This window comes from Laetiporus sulphureus (genome assembly GCF_001632365.1).
Source record: "Laetiporus sulphureus 93-53 unplaced genomic scaffold LAESUscaffold_50, whole genome shotgun sequence".
Taxonomy (NCBI): domain Eukaryota; kingdom Fungi; phylum Basidiomycota; class Agaricomycetes; order Polyporales; family Laetiporaceae; genus Laetiporus; species Laetiporus sulphureus.
The window spans coordinates 150,793-171,487 of NW_024468559.1; the positions used below are offsets into that span (position 1 = coordinate 150,793).

The window sequence follows — 20,695 nt, forward strand, 5'->3', positions numbered from 1 at the left end:
CAACATATTATATGCAAATACTTAATACGGAATGTGGGAAGGAACCGTAGCAAATTGAGATCACAAAGGCAAAAAACCTGTCGACATTTGCTAAGCATTTGCCACATGCACAAATCGCTTCATGTCTGCGGTGTGAAGCTGCAATAGTTGAACTGCTGTTCCACGGCAAAGTTTCCTTTCATGAGAAAAAGAAATAATTTGAGGCACGGGGCAATTTGTGGTTCACCTCGGTCTACGCACCGCAGACATGAAAGTTTTTGCGACCATTCGTTCTTGTTGTTTAATGACACTAAATTGTATTTAACTGCCTTTTTGGGACGCAAAGTTGCCTAATTAGAGCAAAATGTTGCATAGGTCACACTTTAGCACACATTTTCAGAGCATTTGCAATGGGAATAAACGCCTTCATGTCTGCAGTGACGTCGGCGGGGCTCCAATTGATTGAACTTTTATGACTGATTCCTCTAATTAGCTTGATGCCTGTAGTCTAAGAACCACGAAGAGTGCATGCTGCACCTAAAGTTCAGAAATTAGAGTGGAGACAACATCGAATGAGTACAGTATGTTGTTGCCACGCCCAACTGCCAGTGGCAAGCTGCCGATAGTATTTCAGTATGGCAAGGTGCAATGGCATTATCGACAGCCAGGGTCTTTGCTCGCTATATCCACCGCATTGTGGTCCATACACTGCCGCCTTGATGTGACGGACCATGGCAGTCTCTAAGGCATGAGAAATCGTGAGCGTTAATCGATAATCCCTTTGGCATATGACCAACGATTAACTCTACCGTGACTTCTCACTCAGACCAGGCGATCTGTCCCCCATCCCCATCTCTCCACCACCGCTACGATCCACTGCTCCCATAACATCGAGGACGCTTCACATCACTCCTTGTCTTCCTGGCATGGAGAATACCCATCAGCATGAGACTGCTGTGGCTGCTCGAACATTTGTCCTGCATGAACCCGACGGTCATGATAGAGTTCGGGTGAGTAATGTCGAATGTTCCTCGAGAATACTGACCGACCGGTTACCACCTAGCCAGCTTACGCAGGCGACTTTTGGCGCGAATGGTCCTCTGTGTATCGAGATAGACGGGTTCGTTTATCCGTGGACCAGAAGAGGCTCTTTGAAAGGCTCTTCCGCGTGCACCGAGAAATCAATCAGCTATCCCCAATCGCAGAACGTGTTCGCGTGGAGATCAATATGTCACGCCCTGTAGACCCCGTCGAAATGCGTCGGATCTACGCAATTCGCTGCCAAGAGACCGGATCATCTGAAAACGCAAAGCGGCTGAAGCAGCTTTTCCGGCTCCACGATCTTAATAAAGAAATGAATGACCTCCTCTGGAGCCTCGAAGGAAGTTTGTTCGTTCCTTTGGACAGTCCGGTTCAAACTATCAACGTTGCGATTGTGCGGGTGAGCGAAGTGATCAATCAAGCGTCGCTATGCTAATCGTTTAATACAATGTCCAGTCACTTCCCGCACAGATTCCTCGCCTGTGGGCGGTGATCATCGGCATCAACAACTATCGGCATGAGCGTCAACTCAAGGGAGCCGTCTCAGATGCTCATTCCGTACAATCCTACTTGAGGCGCACTCTCAATGTCCCCCGAGAGCAGATCGCTATGCTTATTGACGAAGACGCTACGCGTGAGCGGATCCTAGGAACCCTATACGACCATCTACGCGACAACAGGAGAATCAAGCGCGGTGACGCTATTCTCATTCATTTCTCTGGCCATGGAGCCACATACAACACGCCTGCAGGACCCATGGAGGCCATCACTCCTGTCGATCGATATGAGCGGACGGATAGCGGATGTGTCCTCGACATTAGCGATCGCGAGCTCGGCCTATTTCTGGGGGAGTTGTGCCGAGAAAAGGGAAAGAACATTACCGTTGTTCTTGATTGTTGTTTCTCCGGCGGTGCTACGCGGTCCGCTTCCACCTCTGAGGGGATGAGCATGCGCGCTATAAACCCACTCCCAATTCCTTATTTGGATCTGCTCTGTGCTGCTGAGAACAATCCGCGAAAACGCTGGGCCCGTGGCTCCACGAGCGACGGCCGCTACAAGCACGACCCGTCGACGCATGTCCTCCTAGCTGCTTGCCAGGACTACGAACAAGCTCAGGACCTTCCGCAGGGAGGAGCGTTCACCATAGCGCTTATCAGACAGCTGTGCTCCATCTCGTTGAGCACTACCACTTATACACAGCTCATAATGGGCATCACGGGATTGAGACGTCAGCAGCCTTTGGTCGCAGGGAGACACCGGGATAGTATTATCTTCCGGATCGGCCACGATGCAGCGGCGGGAATACGAGCCCTCCTCGCATGACCGCACTTCCTGAATTTTCTGGATCGATCGCGTTTTTTGCATGTGTGGTGGTACAAGTCCTGCGTACAGTCCTTGCTTAGGAACCAATCTATGTCCTCCTTCACTTTGGCACGGCTCGTGCCGGGGCTCTCATATTACATAGTATGCATTACATATACCTTGTACAACAACGGATATCTATACCTCTGGTAGTGGCCTAGTTGTCAGGCTCCTGGCGCTCATGCGATATGCGAGACAAGGATACAGGAGAGCAGCACATTATACGTGCTGGAACAAGAAGCATACGGTTTTGTGGGGCTTCGCTTGCTTAGCCGGTTCGCGATACGTGTACCCGCTCTCGGGAGGAGGAGCTGCTAGGCGACAAGACAGTTGTCTGGCCACTATCCTCTTTCGACGTACCGGTCCTCCCCGACAATTGCACCTAGGTCGAGCCAGCATCTTCCAGACGGTCAAGGGCAGGCCAGCCCTTATTCTCTCCCAGCCCAGATACTGCAAATGTAACTCCGGTGAGAACGTTCGCCGAATCTTTTCCCCAATGTATCCAGGCCAGTCGGCAGACGTTATCCGTGATTCTATACGAACCACCCCACACATGAAACTGCATCATCGCTGGGATCTCGATAATGAAAATGATCGGAGAAAATGCCATGCGGCACACGAGGCAGATACTCGCCGGGACCGCGGTAATGGCGGGCTTGACGTCGTGCAACAATCAATTCGTCATTGCAGGATCGGAAGAAGACCGGAGGACCAGAGACGAGCGATGATCGGGTGCTCGGGAAATTGGTCCACGCGCAAGTCATTCCCAGAGCTTGGCGAGTGCCGGCCACAGCTTCCTCGACTTCGCAGGGTCGTTGCATACTTACGTAGCTTGTGATAGCAGACTGGCGGGACCGGTGAAAATTTGAATAGCAAGATTCTCATATGCGAGCGACCGATAGCTAGGCATGGAGCGGAGCGACTCGGATGTCCCGTACGTATGCGAAAGTCGGATTGCTTGATGGGAGTAACGGACGCTGTTTCTCAGTAATCACAGGTAGCCAGGCCAGCCTGGATGCCCAAGAGAAGAAACACGGGTGGGATCACACACCTCTTGTAACGAAACGCCCATTCCTCGGGGCGGAGTGCCGCAGAATTACGGCCTGTTGATCACATTACGCACATCGTTGCAGAAGTAAGCGCTCGTTGACGGTCCATGTAATCGATGCGAGGAAATCACCTCTCGCAAAAGGTGTGCTGTTTACTTTGCTTGTCCGTCATGCTGCAACTTGAGACCGACCGCGTCAGCCGGATTCGGGGAAGAACGCCGATGTATAGACGAAAGTATAGAGCGATCCGGCCTTCCTTCGGGTCGTTCTTCCCGGTGAAGGGGTAACCGTGGAAAGTGCACGAACACCGTGTACTGAACGTTGCGTCGTGTATGGCACATGATGGGTGGTGACGAAGGCCAGCGATGCAGCACGCATCCTCGCCGCATGCCAACACGTTTTCGGGAACGAGCAGAAGTGATGAAGTGCTTGCCGAGCATTCACGCGCAGGGGCGGCAGAATGATCGAGAAGTGATGGGCTAATGATGTAGTGGTGACGACGTGGTGAAGAAGCTGGCCAGATGCAGGACAAAAAGCACGACCCAAGCAACTGTCGTATATGGCGACCAGATAGACTCAGTAGCGCAGCCCGCCTTCGCGCCATCAAGGTCACCGCGGGTCGGTGTCGCAATCAGAAGTCTTCGGCGGAATCAAGGTATCCATAGATCCATGACCATCAGACGTTGTGGTTGCATCGTGGTTGCAAGTGATGTGAACCAATCTCCAGGCAACTTGATGAACCTACCTATCATGCACTGCAAACGATCAGCGGTGAGATGGCAATACCACAAAGCGCCCACTGTGAGAGTGATCATCAGATGCGGGTGCCGCCATGTCACGTAAACCGGCGGCGATCGCACACCATACGAGCGGCGCAAGACTCAGAGTCCCATAAGCATGGTGCGGAGATAGTACATAGGGCAGGGAAGTGCAGGGCAGCCAAAACTTGACGCATCGGAGTTACATTGCGGAGTGAACAGCCTCCGATCTCCGCATCATCCCGACATACCGGAAAGCCGCCCCCATACAGTCGAACGGTATTGAGGTATTGCGTCCGGATTACTAACGATGAGATCCAGAGCGCGAAGCATACGAGTGGAGAGCCTGGACGTCGCAAGGGGGGAAGATAGGTAAATGCAAGCGTGCAACAAGCGCGAGATAAGCGGGGACGGGGGTAACGAAGATGAGAGATTGCTCGTCCTGAGAAGGCCCTTCGGCGACTCGAGCAGATTGGAAGCGAGGAGCGATATTGAAGCCAGGTAGGAAGATCAGCTCTGCTGCCGGTTTGCGAAGCGAAAGATATTGAACTCACGCGCCGGGTGCAGTGTTATAGAAGAAGAGCTTTAAGCAAATAGCCGAAACTACTTCTTCGGGGGGGACGCTCATAGGACGCATGCACTGGAGTGCCAGCTTCACTGCTGGGAGCTGCAGAATAGCAAGGGCTGCATTGTGCCATGTAATCCAGCTTGAAACATGTATGTCGATCATAAGAGCGAACGCGTTACGCGATGCATTGAATGAAAGAGGGTCTGCTCATCCAAGTGAGCCGCGGACCCAACAGGAGTAAGTGAGAAAAAACTTGAACGGGACGCTGGCTCACCTATCCCAAGCACAATGAAAATCCGAGATTACCAGCAAAGGGCACATCTCTAGACGATCCGCCTTAAAACGTAAATTCTCGAAGACCACAGCGCGGAGGAAGAAGTGAACAAAGATAGCGAGATAACCTTGACGGAGGTGCCGATAAGAGGAAGACGTCCATGATTGAATGTATGCGCGGTTCTCAGCATCGTTAGTTGGAACGGCGGAATTACGAGGGGTTGAGCGGCGGAAGAGGATCCTCGCCAGCATCGCGAACATGTACACAGCGATATCAGGAGCACTGCTTGACATGAACACCAAAACCTAACTGTGAGAAGTTTGCACGTATTCGCATATCTGTTCGCAGAGAACCGATACAACACCCTGATCACAATGCCAACGAGCGCCTGCCATGACCAGCACTTTCAGGTCGGGATATGAAAGTTGATCACGAGGGCGCAAGCCGGTGAAGCGGAAGCTCGCCGCCTTACAATCTATAGTGATCAGATGTTCATTTCAAATGCACATAAATGCCACCGATGCTACCCAGCTCGGTACCAAGAACGACTCCGAGGTTGCAGCATGCGAAGGCTAAATGACAATGCTGAATAGGGATAAACCTTACTCACCTTGCATGTATGGGGGTTTCAGCGACTTGAATGAGAAAAGTATGAACGTTTTGAGGCATCAAGCAGACAACCGTGTGTATCGTACAGACTGTGCCTTTATTCATTTATTGGGTTGTGTCAAGGACTGCCCTTGATGCATATTTTGAGGGAAACTGCTGTGATAGCGAAGCGTGACGACTCCTGATGGTAAATTTAGTTAGGCTCGACACAACCGGGAAGAAGCGTTGCCTATAAAGCAGCACAGGAGGCGGAATTCAGACATCACGAGGGCCGTCCTCGTGAACGACCTCGGGGTTCGCAAGTAGGGGCAATTCAATGTATTGTATCAATTGCCTAGACTCGCATTCCAAGGAGAGAGTATATCGGCCGATAGGAGCTTCCGCTGTCCCAGAGCGAGGTACACGTGATGAAACAATTCCGAGCATCCTTGACACAATGTACTCGAGCCCGCGGGTGCTAACGATTGCTGTCTTGCGTCTTGCGGTAGAAGGAAGAGCGAAGAGCGCTGAGTGACATGTGACATGACACGAGCAAAGGGCATGTGACGATGTGCGTGATTCACCAGACAACGGGAGAAGCAATCGAGCATGCCATCAATGATGATCGCAAATTTATCATCAGCTCTGCGAGCAAAGCAAATCATATATAGCGCGTACAACCTACCATGATCGACAGACGTCGATTGTTTTCGGCGATCCACAGTTTGCGACACGAGCGCGCTGGTGCGTCAGTCAAATTCGGCGTCATTGGCTGGAACTCTCGTGAATCTGACCGAAGGACACAGAACAAAGCTGTGAAGAGACAAGAAGAAGGAACACCCTCACGTATCACGAAGGACGGGACCCTGCCCGTCAGCCGGTGCTATTTCTGCCACCTTGTGAGAGCCAGAGTGACATTCGTAGCAATGACAGCGTCGATCGGCTCAATTACACCGGCGCGGCTAGCGTGGCAGGAAAGGAGCGAGCACACGAGCTACGGTGAACATGTGCGCGTAACACCGGACCAAAGGGACAAGGGACGGCGGATTGGGTGCCAATTGGACCAAGCATGGCGGAAGCCAATTGGACAAGCGTGGAGGAGTGGAGTGGAGATGAGCCGGAACGCACGCGAGAGTTGCTTCTGCCAATGATCATAGGTGATCGCGCGGATGTCCGAGTTTTCAATGATAGCAAGCTTCATAGCTCCTCTCTTCGACGTCCATTACTGCTCGTCTTCGCGATTGGTGCCACCGAGCTGCGACTCCTCTCTGGACAGCGTCCACCCTTCGCGAGCATATTTAGCCGTGGGAGGACGAAAGTTGAGACGGAGATGTCGGATTCGCGAGGCAGAGTCGCAGACGGGGGTGTTGCTTCGTCAGCATAACGCTCCAACACTACGGACGCTACTGGCACGCCGCGGAGAAGGCGAAGCCAAGGTGAGTATAGTCTCCGAGTTGCCAATTCAGTTAGTTGGTCGGATGCAACTGCGACTTTGAATTGACCAGCCACTTGACGAACCTTCGCAGCAGGTGATCGCTTGGTCATGGAGACCCTTGCGCTTCGACCCAGCGAAACATACAACATCCCCTTGCGTCCGCTTGTGCACGCACTTGGACGATAGAATGGCTATCGCGCGTAGCAAGGGCCAAGCTTGGTTGCTGTGAACGGGATGACGAACAGGGTCGCCAAGTTCGCACACCAGAACTGCACCTAGGCACATTAATGATTCATAAAGCTGTAGCAGTGACGGATATTCAGGCGTTCGTGAGCGGATCCGCCGGGTGCCGAACGGCAGCGACGCATGGAGCCCGTTGTGCACCAATGATGCCAGTGCGTCGGTAGCGTCAAGCACGAAGATCGCCGGCGTTGTGGAGGCGCCCTGGAGGCCTGAGCATGAAGGTGGAACCCGGTGGATCCGCTGACCTCCGTTGGACTGATGGCGGGCGTCGCGGGTGAACAGGGGCGAATGACTAAGAGCAGAGAGGCGCGTGGCCAGCTCATGTTGGGCGTGGGACGCTAGAGCGATGTCCAAGAACAGCAAGCCTTGCGTGGCGGAGCTTGGCGGGCAACGGCCGCGGTGCAGTTGAGAGCCTCGTGTAACGACGAGCAAGCAAAGTTTGATGGGAGACGCCGGGAGATAAAGGGACGGCCTATGCCGGGTATGGTTAGTGAACGCCGGTATGACGGAGGGGAAATTGGCTCTGGGCAGGTGATCGGTGGATCATGATTGGATGGTGATGGACCGTCTGAGGGAGCCCGGACCCACGGGTTCGGAGTGATGGAGCGGAGGGATGTGAAAGGCAGGTCGCTACTCTGCGAGGACAGGTCATGCGCCTTTGCGTGCGAGAGAGAAGGGCGCGGACGAGGCTGCGAGAAGTTGTGTCCTGGGAAACGCCGCGCATGCTGTTCCTGGCCTGGCACCGAGTCCCCTCCTGCGAGAGGCTGGAACGCCCGCCCCGGAGGCGGGCATCGCAGGGGTGGTCACGTGAAGATAAGTTGCACATCGCGAGATCTGGGCATTTCAAATCGGTTACAGTATGGGCGTCTATAAGCACTGCGCTCGGAACCTGCCATAACCATCCAAGCACCCAGCCCATCCCTCTCGTGCCATCCGCCCGTTTCCATCATCAACACCTGCCGTCTCACCACCTCAACCTGTCCCCGCCACCGTCATGTCTCTCGCTCCCGTCGGTGCGCATGATGGCGATATTCATGGCCTCACATACGCCCCGGCCTTCCTCGACGTCCTCCCCGTCCTCCAACACCGTGCCCCTCCGCACCAGCCCATCCGCGCGCTCTCTGCGTCCCAGTTCTCCCGCGTGCACCTAGACTATGCCACCTCACATGCACCGGACGGCGTGCTCTTTCCCTTCCTCCACGGCCTTGAGGGCAACAACGCTGCCCAGAACGCATTCTTCGCCGGTTCGCCTCAGGCACACGATGTTCCTCGCTTCCGCGGCCTCATCTGGGTTGCGTGTGACGATGACGACGACGCTAATACCCCTGCCAGCCCGGACACCGACACCGACACCGATGACGACCTCCTCGACGACGACGACTGTTCGAGTGCATCGTCGCTCGAAAGCGTCGAGCCCATGCCCATGGATATGGATGTTGACCACCCGATGCTCATGGAGCTGGATGCTGCTCTCTCTGGCTCTGATGATTCCAATTGCCCTCCATCTGACCTCTCCGCGAAGACCTCACCAGCCGCACTCAGCGTCTCTGCCGGCACGCCACAATCAACCCCTTCCATCCTTGTACCGCATACACCCCGCATATCGCGCCGCTCGCCTGCTGTATTGACGTCCAGCTTCCGTCCACGGGAGCTGCTTCATCTCCGGAAAAACGAGGACGGATCCGAGTCGTGCGTGTTCGTCGAACCCCGCGTCCCTGACGGGATCAGCCTGAGGAACTTCGGTATACAAATGGTGAGTTCCGTCTCTATCAATTATATCGTTTTTGTTCTCCTTCCGTCAAGACCGCATGCATTGCTTTCGGTTTGTCGAGCGACGCATATAGTCTGTCCGTGTTCTTCCATCACGCACATCGCCGTCGCTGCGCCCTTATCCTTCGCGTTGGGCGTCTGTTCTTTCGAAGCGCGGGGGCTGTCTCGGCAGAGGATGCCGGCAGAATAGAGATGATCGTCGTGGTCTCCATTCAGCGCGCGGAGGTGCGAAGGCTCCAGAGTTGGCTTATCGGCCGGGACTTTGGCCCAAGGAGTGATAGAGCGGAAGCTCCGCTGGCTTGGGCCCGCTTCTGCTTTGTTGTGCGTGCATGAAATGAAGAGCAGCGCGAAGCTGCTGGGTGGAGCCGGTGCAGTGCTGCGAAAGAAATGTGGAGCCGGCGGGGCAGAGTCTGTTCTGTGCTGGTTCCCAATCATGTGCGCGGTGAGAGGCTGTGATCTGCGCTGTTGGCTAGTGCGAGAGGTGCAGGCAAGGGCGAGGATTCGCGTAGTTGCCTCGTCTGGGACGCGCGCGCGCGCATGAAGCCTCGTGACATCATACGCGACGGACATGCGGTGATCCTGTGAATTTGACGTGCGGTTGTGCTTTCCAATTCTGATCCCCGTCGCGCAACGGCAGTCCGTGGCGGATGCGAGGAGATCATGAGTTACGTGGACTGTCGTGTGCGTCTGTGGGAAGAGTGTCAGCCTCTCGTGTCCTGGTCCCACTGTTCGGTGCCGTAAGATGGGTATGGGACAGATTGTCTCAGCGGTCTGTGGATAGCGTAATCAATGACGGGCAATGTGTCCAGCTGCGAATGAATGTGCGAACCCTGCCAAGTCCTCGTTACGACATTCTCTATTGGATAGAGCTGACCGGCCTTTCCCTGCAGCACGTCTTTGCGACTATCTCAGACATTGTAGTGTATTCGCCCAAGGGCAACACTCATGCCGCATTCGCGCTCGCGGAGAAGTTCAAGGATGCAGTCGAAGCGAAGCGGGCGGAGCGCGCTGTTCGGTATCCATCGGCGGATCTTGTCGCTTACAACATCTTCGTGCTAGAGGCCTCCCCCGCAGAAATGGAGAAGACGATGCCTCATCTCCTGGTGCGCATGCAAGATGTTCCGCTCGCGCATACAGACGGAACAGATGCGCATACAGAGGGAGAAGTGCGCTCGGATTCGGATACCGAGGCGCTGCTGTGTGCGAACACTGTTGATTTCGCACGCCGTGAGAAGGAGGAGATGCGAGACCTTACCCAGGCATCGGAGATCATTTCCATCGCGGATCCTGAGATAAAGACGACCGTTAACCTGGAAACGCTATCTGGCTCGACGACCGCAACCCACTGGGAGCCTGCGCTTGGGCAGATCTATGTGGGCAACTCGAACGACGTGCCGCTCCCTGCTGACCGCCGGATCCGCGTTCGCCACCCACGCACATACACAGCGTCATATGGCGATGACGAGGACGAGGATGTCGAGGAAGCCTTCGACTGGCGCTCCAATGACCCGAACCTCGGCCTTGGCTATGACATCTGCATTGAATGCCACGACTTCGCGCCCTTCCCTACTTCAGCGCACGTGCGTGCTGCCGAGGAGCACCTGAGCGCACTCGAGCGCAAGTGGACAGAGCATTGCGTTGCGGAGCTAAGCCACCTTTCCGACGAGGAGGCGCGCAAGACGCGGATCGCGGCGCGTCCACCTGCGGGCGCAAGCTCCGTGATTCATCTCCCCTTCCCAAGCTCGCCGCCGAGCACGGCGACGATGATGAATGCGCTTGCGCCGTTCATTGCGTTCCTTGAGGGCTTGTTGCAGCCGCCTGCACCTCTCACGCTCGCTGCTGCCAGAGCGCAGCTCGCGCCGCCACCACGGCCACCGATGCCGCCGCATGTGTATGCCGAGCGCCGTGCGTCTGGTTCTGGTACGGGATTCATGCCGAGCTCTCTGCCGCCACCCAGCTCTTTCCCGAGCTCGTTCTTCCCTTCGTCTCCGGTTGCAACTTCGAGCGCATATACGCGCACGCGATCGACGTCTGCGACTTTCCTGTCTTCGTCTGTTCCCTCACCAGCTCCGTCGTCTTCCGGTTCCTCCTCTTCCTCGCCTTCGACTGCGTCGTATGCTTCCTCCGGTGCCACCAGCCAGACCTCAACCTCTATGTATGAGGAGCTCGTTCCGCTGCGCACGCGCCCGTGCAAGATCCTCATCTACTCTGCCGATGGGTACACGGAATCTTCGGTCCTCGCACTGACGCTTCTGATGGCGCTTCGCGGGATCTCGCTGCCAGAGGCGTATCTCACGCTGCAGAACGAGAAGCGGCGGTCGTTCTTCGTGTATCCGGCGGATCTGCCGGTGCTCAAGAGGATTGAGGCTCGAATGGAGCGCGAGAGGGGGAAGGAGAGGAAGGGGCGGGGTGTTGTTCTGGGGTCTCAACAGGAGAAGCAAGTCGACAGTCCCGCTGAGATTGATCAAGCTTCTGAAGGCGGCGACGCTATTGACTGTCCCGCAGCTACTGAGAAGTCGGTCTCGTTTGCGATACCACCAACTTCCCGGGGACTGTTGACGGCCGTGACTGTTCGGCCGTTGAGGAGCCAGTCGGAGAGCGACAAGGATTTGGTTGCTCACGGAATTGTGGGGACTGGCCGGCCGCGCGCGAGCACGATGCCGAACCCATCTGCGCTGTTGTCGATGCATAACCATCAGGTGTGGTTCAACGACCCGAGGTTCGATGGGAGCTTCCCGAGTCGGGTGTTACCGTTTTTATACCTTGGGAACCTGTGCGTATTTTCGTCTATCGATTTTTTGAAGTCACTGAGTCTTTTGTAGGAACCATGCTACGAACGCGTACATGCTGCATGCGCTCGGGATCACGCATGTCGTCTCTGTCGGCGAGTGTGCGCTCATGCCACCGCCCAACCTGCAGGCGTCCACCTCAGAATCGTCTTGTGCCTATGCTGGCGTGAACCCGAACGCGCAGTTCATCCCAGGCCACGGCCCGCACGGGCACGGCTCGCTCTTTGTTGAGGAGCGCGAGGGCCGGATCAAGGTGCTCGACATACAGGGCGTGTGCGATGATGGGATCGACACGCTGGAGCCGCAGTTGGAGCCGATTTGTGAGTGGATCGATAGGGCGCGCCAGGATGGGGGAAAGGTGCTTGTGCATTGCCGTGTGGGCGTGTCGCGCAGTGCGACTGTCACGGTATGTCATTGGTTCGTTTGCGCTGTAACAGGAAACTCACTAGGCCGTTTGTAGATCGCATATGTGATGAAGCACCTGAACCTGCCTCTGGTTGATGCCTACCTGATCGTTCGCTCCCGTCGTCTCTCCGTCTTGATCCAGCCTAACATGAGACTGCTGTACAACCTGCTCGGATGGGAGGTCAAGCTGGCGCGCCAGCGCGCAGGCGATAACGAGCGCAAGCTCCAGGGTGAACTCGCGCGGAGTCTCAACTGGCCATACCTCGCGAAGGAAGTGCACGCGCTCAACGAGAAGTATCTGCACTAGTCCGCGGGCCATAGAGCCTATCTGTGCTTCCTTCGCTGCTTCGATGGTAGTCTGGGTTGCTGCCTTTGCATGCTCTGTGTCTGGTGCTGGTTCGATTGCGTTGCATGATATCCATTTCCACTCTTGATCTCCCCGGGAGAGACACGCTATTCCCGATCCGAGACGATACTCGCCGCATTCCTCGCCATCGCCGCATGTGCAATCTGTATAATCATTGTAGCAAGGAAACAAGCAAGCATCTCGTCGAAAGTATTGTAATACCATTTGTATGTCTCTCTCATTGTGCATCGCGTCCCCTCCCCCCTCCCTCTGTGTCATTGTACCATGCATACATTGTTGTCCCGGTGTTCTCTCTCCTTTCCATATGTTGTTCATGAACTGTTGTTGATACAGTATTTATAACATTAGTTTGTGGTGCGGTCGTCGCAGGCCTGTAGTTGTACGTTCCGTGTAGTTAGTTTGTAGACTTGGCATGCAGACCGAGTTGGTTCGCTGTTATGCGGGTTGGTGGAATGTACCATAGTCTTTATGAGTTGTTGTAAATCCGTGAGCCTGAGTACATCGCAGTGTTCGTGTAGTCCGATCTACCGTCCATGCAGCAGCTATCGTCCGAGATCATTCGTGGACAGTTCTCATGGCTGAGTGATGGAGTCTATGGCGCTCGCCTGCCTAGCTTCAAGCTTCGTCGCGAGCAAGTTAATTCCTCATGATCAGAAGTTACGTAAGATCGTCGAGCCTCCTTCCTTGCGCGCCGTCAGCGTCGTTGTCGACATTACCTTGTAGTACGTGCGAATCATGCGCAACTCCCCAACGTCAACACCGGAGGATTTGCAACCCTCTTAATCTATTTCGCAATCATCTAATTGCTTCGAGCATTCAATATTCAACATTCAACGTCAAATACTCTAGACTGGCCGCTTCAAATTGAAACGCAAGCTCCAGCGACGCCAGAAGCGTTTGGCATTTCTTTTCGATACGTGCTGAGACATGCGCTTGCTGGTGAGCACACGGGCTCACTTTTGTGACGTGCAGCCTGGACGGTTGCTTCCTCGTCAGCGCCGCGTTAGATCGGAGGATTGTCGTACGGGTCTCAATCGTCAGAGAGGGTCATGCACCGTATTATCGGTGCTCCATGGCCATCCTGCTCAAGCTTGATACTCATTGGCACTATCGACGAAACTCTAGTAAAGCTGACATCCAGCTGGGGTTATCTAGCGGAACAGCTTCAAGTGATATGGTCCATCAACGTATATTTTGATGTCGAATCTGACTTTGATTTTGGGCAGCAGGCTCCCCCGCGCGTCACCGGCTATTTCAGTCATTGTCCATCAGCTGCGTCCTGGACCGAACGGGCGACCAGGCTCTCTGCAGTGATCATCGCTTGGCAACTGCGGCGGCCATTTCTGTCAATATCTGGCACGAACGTAAACTATGTGAGTTGTTTGAATACTGCTGATGGCCTTCCATGATGGACAGTCGATGCTCGGCTCGACTTCTTCCGGAAAGCCGTGCTTATATAGCGCAGTCAATGAAGAACTCTTCCAGACACTGATGATAGAAGATGAGCAACATTCCATTCTATCGTGAGATCCTCAAGCTTCGAGGTTCCTATCCAAGCCGTCGACGTGCATGGTGTCTTGGTGACGCATTATCTTCGATGGTCCTTTGCTCAGGTGTTTCATGCACCGACAGATGATACTCATATGATTGGGACAGGGACAGGATAGTGAAGTCAGCAAACTAGACAGAGATCCGGGAAGCAACTACATGGTCGAGTACATGTGGATGGCGGTGTGGAATGGTGGGTTGCGGACTTGCGAGTTCGAATCTGTGCAGGAGACATTCTGCGAGCGCCGTTCGGTATATGAGTCAGCTATGACAAACGAACCATCTGCAGTCATGCAGTGACGAATATCCCAGCACATTTGGTTTGCACCTCTGCGCCAAAATCAATTTCATCGCTCGATAGGAGTATGATGCGCTCAAATTGGAGACGGCGGCGACGCTGCCCGGCTCCGCGGTGAGATCCCGATCTTACTGTACATGACGTGTACATAATCTTACCAACTCATCGTCCGGCTGTTCGGAGACCCCTATATCTCTCGTATATCTGATTATTTCGAAGACATCCTCTGTACGAACTTTGGCGCTTGATATCGGAACACATTGACCCGCCCCTCAACTGAGACAGATGTCTTCGATCCAAGCTGTGGGATAAAGGTGACTACTTAAATCGGCGGTGATAATAAACCTCAAGTCCGGCATTGCTCGGAAGTTGAAACTGATGGATGAAGTTCGTGTAATGCAACGGTTTGTTCGTCATAGATTACGTGCATTGCGCGACACAAGAGCCGAGAACCTTGGCCCTCTCACGTACGCTTGACCTACTTTTGAAGGGCTCCGCTCGATGGCGAGAATCCAGCGTAGTAGCCCCTTGATTTCTAAGCTGCATTCGAGGCCTTTGAAGATGTGGAAGCTGTCCAGTGCCGGAGGTTAGCACGGAATTAGACCGGTTTGAGCTGATAGAGCGTTTCCCTATTAGCGTTAGACTATCGAACGTTTCTTGAAACACTTCTTTGAGAAGTAACGGAGGCAGATTCAGCGTCGATGCCCCCCTGTAATGATGCGTATTCCTTGGAATTCTGGGGAGAATCCGGCGGCAGCCTCGCATAGCCACACGCCAAGATCTGAGCTGATCTCTGATTACGGTGCGCAGTCACCCCTATTTAGTTGTTCATTGAATACGTTGACGGGCAGTCAAAGCACGATACCCTCACTGTCGCCAGAAACATTGGACAACCTGGTCGCACTGTTTGAAACCGAATCGCATGTCATCGTACCTTGAGCTTTGGTCGTAACAAAAGAGCACTCCGCGGGTAGTGAGAACAGACATGGAGACAATGTCACAAACCTTAGTCAGAGCACTGCCAGGGAACTTGCATCCGTCTCCTATTCTGTTCGTCATACTTATATCGGGCCAATGTGGCAGTTGACATGATTTGCGCCGGTTATGAGCTTGGCATGACGAGTCAATCTATTTGTGACTTCGATGTAACAACGACAGTTCTTCCGATCTTGGAACCATCCTCATTTTCTTGACATCGTACAGTGCAAAAACATGCCCACTCGAACATGTCTCTTCCTTTGCTTCGGGAAGTTGGGCCTAATATGGTATTGGATGCTCGAGAAAGCTTCTCGTGTAAGAACAGTGTAGACATGAGATAATCCAAGGTTTCTATGCAATATAAGTTCTCAGCAGTTGCACGGACCGTAAAACAGCACAGACCCAGGCGAGTGGCAGACCGGCACGCTTGAAGGCCTAAACACTGAGAAGCGGCGTGAGAACATATCGAAAAATAAGGCGAGACACGATTCATTGTTCTCTAGGCGCATATACCCTCCTGCGCTTCATTCAGTCATGCCAATATCTCCGTGGCGACAGGGCCCAGCAGTCGAAGTGATACCAGCCAGTGACATATAGTCTTTGAAGCTTAAAGCCTGAAATCCTGTAGTTGAAAAGTAATCATGCCAATCGTGGATGACATTTTTAAGGTGAATTGTGGCGGCGTTAAGGAGAGGCTCGCCAGAAAATGCCCGACAGTGAACCATAACGCCTGCCATTTTTGGCCAGTGTGACTCGTAGGCGCCTTTCAGGGTGAAACGTTAATTCCAATAACCAACGTGCCGCCAGACTGTGACAGCTGCACGAGGCGAACGCCGTTCTCCGCCCTCAGGCTTGTTTTCATGGCACTCGTGCCTTTCTTGCATTCATGACTTGGTCACCCTTGATGGTGACTGGTGTCGCTGTTGATCAGGATATCAGCCAATTGCATTCTCTGCAGAATCCAATCAATACTACAATCATTTGTGCAACGAGAATGCGAGGCTGGGCTTACCATCCAGACTGCAGCGGCTTGCTTTAGTCAAGGCTGTGCGACACAACTTAAAACCCATACTTTCGTTTGCAACTGCTTTTCTCTGAGCGCCACAATCAGAGCTTCTGCGATAGTTACGCAGGTGCGTCGAGAGTGATCTAGTACTTTCGAAGGAGCGCTGAGTCTTATGTTGTCAGTTTCATATACTATACAGATAGAACACGCGTCCGAGAATGCTCCGCCTCTTGCGCTTCCTCTGTTCTATGGTAATCGAGCCAGCGAAGGGAAGTGAACATAGTGATCATGGGCCGACGCTCAAAGGAATCCAGAGCGGTCATGGTTGCCACATTTCATCGTGACCGGGGAGCCTTGTGGTCAACTGCACGCCTGTTCGGACATTATGTAACAACGTACAATTGCCATGCAACGCGCGATCCGGGACTGTCTTCGCAACTTCACCCATCAAACGGCGCAAACTAGTCAGATGGATCAATCTCTTCGCACCTTATCTGTCACTTTCCCAAGGTGCTGACCAAGCGGCTTCATTATCACTTCGATTACGATGCGATGTTGAATTATTCGCAGCTTCTTTTCCTGACCGAAGTGTCGACTTCAATGTGCGTGGACAATTTTAAGAATATAGCTGGGTTAGTGGACTCTGCTTACTTTCATCGTATATACATTCTGTCGCGCATGTCATTGCAAGGGCCTGCGTCAACAACAATTCTGGAATCGGTCCACGATCAGGCTCTCGGCTCAGAATGTGATTAATGTGTAAATTACATTTCGATCTATCCGCCGATGGCTGCGTTGTAAGGTGCTTTCCCTTCCTCGATGGCACATACTCATTCTTTACCCTCTGGTTCCGAAGTGTAGCTAGCATATCGCAAAAGAACCGTCCGACATTCCCAGAGCTAGGCGAACTACTCGAGTAACTATTTTCACCTATCATTGCCTATTGATCATCTGGTGGTGCCCAGGCTCTCGCGACTGCGCGAGTGGGAATTTCGTGGGCGTCGTGATACGAGGAGATTCTCCTGGAAATGAGCTATTGCTTATGATGCCTAAGCTAAACCTGATGGGACGCTGTCTTAAGTGTTTATCCTCGAGGCGTTTCAGCGCCTGTTAATCCCCTTGCTCCATCAGGTATTGCCACTGCAGGCACCACAACCAGTAAGCCCCGATATATACCGGTGTTTTATACTTATGCGTACTCACCTACTAGCGAGCAGGGTGACATTCGATCAAGCGATGCGTGATGGTCGGATCAACCATGGGCTGGCTTCGCCGGAGTCGTTGAACTCGCCTATGAACACCGGGCTTTCCTCTTATGGTTCAACCTGACGGCTCAGACACGCGGATATATTTGGCATGAATTCATTCTGTTTAACAGTGACTGCTATGTCTGGCGACTGAGTTGTTCTATCTAGTGCATCTAGACGGGATTCAATACTATGGATGAGAACGATGCGGAATATTTCTAGAACCAAAAAAGTGGAAACTCGCTCCTACGCCTGCCTGATGGTGGCAGCACGCTTCACCTCGGCGAGTGACCGGAGCGCTGTCCGACCCCGAAGGCTTCGGTCTTTGTGCTTACTAATCATGGGTGATATTGCCATTTGTGGGCGACGACTCGCTTAAATTGGTATTGAGGCGTTGCGCGCCAGCGGCGCGACAGGATTAGTACGCTTTGGCAGGGTCACAAGCGCGTACCTTCCGATGGCCGGCGCCGAGGGCGTCGGTTGCTGTCCATTTCGACCGCCAAACGTAACTGTGCTGCGGCAATGCACGGCCGCGGCCATGATCACTGGGCGCAGGTATAAAAGCACAAGGCGGGAGGCTGCGAAGGAGCTTCGGTATTTTCGCCTTTGTCCTTCTCGCCTGGAAAAATCGGTCCCCTTCCCCTGAACCTCACCTTAGGCCATGGCTTCGGACAGAATAAGCTTCGCGACATTGCAGGTTCGCGAGCGCGGCTCGGCGGATGACGTCTCTGTGAAACAGGAGACCATTGCTCTTGACAAGGACGCAGAGTCCTCGCCTGCGTCTGCCCCTCCAGAAATCAACTTCCCTGATGGCGGGACCATCGCTTGGCTGCAGGTGGTCGGTTCATTCTTCTTGTTCTTTAACTCATGGTGAGCGTGAATTATCTCCTCTCAAAATATTCTGCTGATGCTGTGTCCAGGGGGATCATCAATACGTTCGGTGCCTTCCAGACGTATTACGAAGGCAACCTACTGAGCGCATACTCGCCGTCAACAATATCATGGGTCGGTTCAATCCAGGGCTTCCTCCTGCTCGTCATCGGCGTGATGACGGGCCCCATTTTCGACATGGGCTACTTCCATTCCCTTATCGCCGTCGGCTCGTTCATGGTCGTCTTCGGGATGATGATGACCAGTCTCGCAACAGAGTACTACCAGATCTTCCTGGCGCAGGGCTTGTGTGTCGGGTTGGGCGCTGGGTGTCTATTCGTCCCGAGTGTCGTTATTCTCGCGACCTACTTCAAGAAGAAACGCTCGTTTGCCACTGGGCTAGCTACCAGCGGTAGTAGCATAGGTACGTCCCGTATGGCCTTCATTAGTCGGTCCTGGGATCAACTTGATCTCACAGGAGGTGTAATTTATCCTACCGTGTTCCATCAGCTCCAGCCAAAAATCGGCTTCGGTTGGGCGACCCGCATCATCGGGTTCATCGCCCTCGCGACACTCTCTATCTGTTTTATCATTATGCGCACGCGCGGCCACCCACCAGCGAAGCGCCAGCTGATCGATAAGAGCGCGTGGAAGGAACTGCCGTACCCGCTCTTTACCCTCGCATCATTCTTTGCCTTCGTCGGACTCTACATTCCCTTCTTTTACATCAGTGCCTTCGCCCAGGGCAAGACAGGTGCTAGTGCCGAGCTCGCGTTCTACCTCGTCCCGATTTTGAACGCGGCGTCAACCTTCGGGCGTGTCTCGGCGAACTACCTCGCGGACCACGTCGGCACGCTAACCGTCATCACGCCATGCACGTTCATCTCTGGGGTGCTTGCGCTGTGCTGGATCGCGGTGCACGACGTCGGGGGCGTCGTGGTCTTCGCGGTGCTGTATGGTTTCTTCTCAGGCACCATCGTCTCGCTCTCGCCGTCTACCGTTGCGCATCTGACGCCTGACATGAAGCGGATGGGCGGGCGCATGGGCATGAACTTCAGCATTAGCGGCCTGGGCTTGCTCATCGGCTCGCCCATAGCTGGTACCATTCTGAATTTGGAGACACACCAATTTTTGAAGGCGCAGATATTCTGCGGTGTCATGGTGCTTGTGGCTGGTGTGGCTATGGGCGCGGCGCGGGTGTCCAAGGCGGGATGGGATTTGCGAGCCAAAGCATAGTCAGAGTGAAGATCCAGACATTGATGGTAGCATACTTGACAGTGTAATATATCCTAAATCTCACCTTACGTATCATAGGACCTCTGTTAGACATGCCAGTAGCACTCATCTCATGTAGCTATAATGGGAACAAATGCATAGAGACCTGTATAAACATACAATCGCGTAAATCAAGACAGCAAGATACACAAGCGATATCTGCATCCCTCAAGGCCGCCATCTTCATTCTCTGTCAAATCCAACTCACTCAGAAGTGATGCTCTTGCAGAACGAAAGGCCAGTGAGGCCAACTACGAAGGGGGCACAGCTGGATGAGATCGCACATATCGTCATATAATCTCACTTACGCTGCTCAGCCGGCTGTGCGTAGCCCTCGAATGCCATGACGTTGGAGATGTGGAAAGACTTGCCGTTGTTGGAGCCGTCACCGTTGTCGAAGGGCTATACCTCGGTTCAGTCAACGGCATCTACTGCGCGTCGCAAAACCAACGGACGTAGACCTTCAACACGACTGGTCGCAGTAGCGTCATCGAAGGTGACGAAGCTCGCGCTGTTGATCGGCTTGCGCTTATGGTGGTTTTGGTATCACGCGCGGCCGTAGATGGCCAGGATGACCTCGATCGCTGCGAAGAACGTTCAGCTGCGTTCACAGACGATTTAAATTCCTACCTACGCTTCAACTCAGTTATCCTCGCTTGGCTCTTCTGGGTGCCGTGTTTGACGGTGACATCGTGAGTGCCAGGGTGCTTGAGCCGATAGCAGATCTTCAGGCCATCGATCTACATAGACGATTTGTCTGTACGTGAGAATACTATGCATAGAACGTTACGTGTAGTACGAACCTCCCAGCCGTGAGACACGGCTATGCGAGCGATCGGGTGGCT

The 20,695-nt window shown here is 53.7% G+C and overlaps 6 protein-coding genes across 6 annotated transcripts; 5 read left to right on the plus strand and 1 right to left on the minus strand.

The window, feature by feature from the left end:
• Positions 1-905: 905 nt before the first annotated feature.
• LAESUDRAFT_717000 (uncharacterized protein) lies at positions 906-2,343 on the plus strand (the record flags this gene model as incomplete). Its single annotated transcript, XM_040907290.1, has 3 exons — positions 906-989; positions 1,043-1,420; positions 1,477-2,343. The coding sequence occupies 3 exons, from the start codon at positions 906-908 to the stop codon at positions 2,341-2,343; spliced, it is 1,329 nt and encodes a 442-aa protein (XP_040759987.1).
• A 110-nt stretch (positions 2,344-2,453) lies between these two features.
• LAESUDRAFT_432955 (uncharacterized protein) lies at positions 2,454-3,389 on the plus strand. Its single transcript, XM_040902445.1, has one exon. It carries the CDS (start codon positions 2,564-2,566, stop codon positions 3,218-3,220), a length of 657 nt encoding a protein of 218 aa, XP_040759988.1. The 5' UTR covers positions 2,454-2,563; the 3' UTR covers positions 3,221-3,389.
• A 3,178-nt stretch (positions 3,390-6,567) lies between these two features.
• Positions 6,568-7,380, plus strand: LAESUDRAFT_433005 (uncharacterized protein). Its single transcript, XM_040902446.1, has 3 exons — positions 6,568-7,055; positions 7,125-7,308; positions 7,361-7,380. The coding sequence occupies exons 1-2, from the start codon at positions 6,789-6,791 to the stop codon at positions 7,281-7,283; spliced, it is 426 nt and encodes a 141-aa protein (XP_040759989.1). The 5' UTR covers positions 6,568-6,788; the 3' UTR covers positions 7,284-7,308; positions 7,361-7,380.
• Positions 7,381-8,202: 822 nt separating this feature from the next.
• On the plus strand, positions 8,203-12,883 carry LAESUDRAFT_730433 (uncharacterized protein). The gene is made up of 4 exons (XM_040909829.1): positions 8,203-9,050; positions 9,958-11,840; positions 11,890-12,262; positions 12,317-12,883. The coding sequence occupies exons 1-4, from the start codon at positions 8,292-8,294 to the stop codon at positions 12,566-12,568; spliced, it is 3,267 nt and encodes a 1,088-aa protein (XP_040759990.1). The 5' UTR covers positions 8,203-8,291; the 3' UTR covers positions 12,569-12,883.
• A 5,024-nt stretch (positions 12,884-17,907) lies between these two features.
• LAESUDRAFT_685728 (MFS general substrate transporter) lies at positions 17,908-19,960 on the plus strand. Its single transcript, XM_040905902.1, has 3 exons — positions 17,908-18,575; positions 18,626-18,999; positions 19,054-19,960. The coding sequence occupies exons 1-3, from the start codon at positions 18,367-18,369 to the stop codon at positions 19,809-19,811; spliced, it is 1,341 nt and encodes a 446-aa protein (XP_040759991.1). The 5' UTR covers positions 17,908-18,366; the 3' UTR covers positions 19,812-19,960.
• A 190-nt stretch (positions 19,961-20,150) lies between these two features.
• Positions 20,151-20,396, minus strand: LAESUDRAFT_662390 (uncharacterized protein; the record flags this gene model as incomplete). The annotated part of the gene is made up of 2 exons (XM_040904986.1): positions 20,151-20,252; positions 20,298-20,396. Coding segments are annotated over 2 exons (201 nt in total), but the record flags the coding sequence as incomplete, so codon positions are not given.
• Positions 20,397-20,695: the final 299 nt, after the last annotated feature.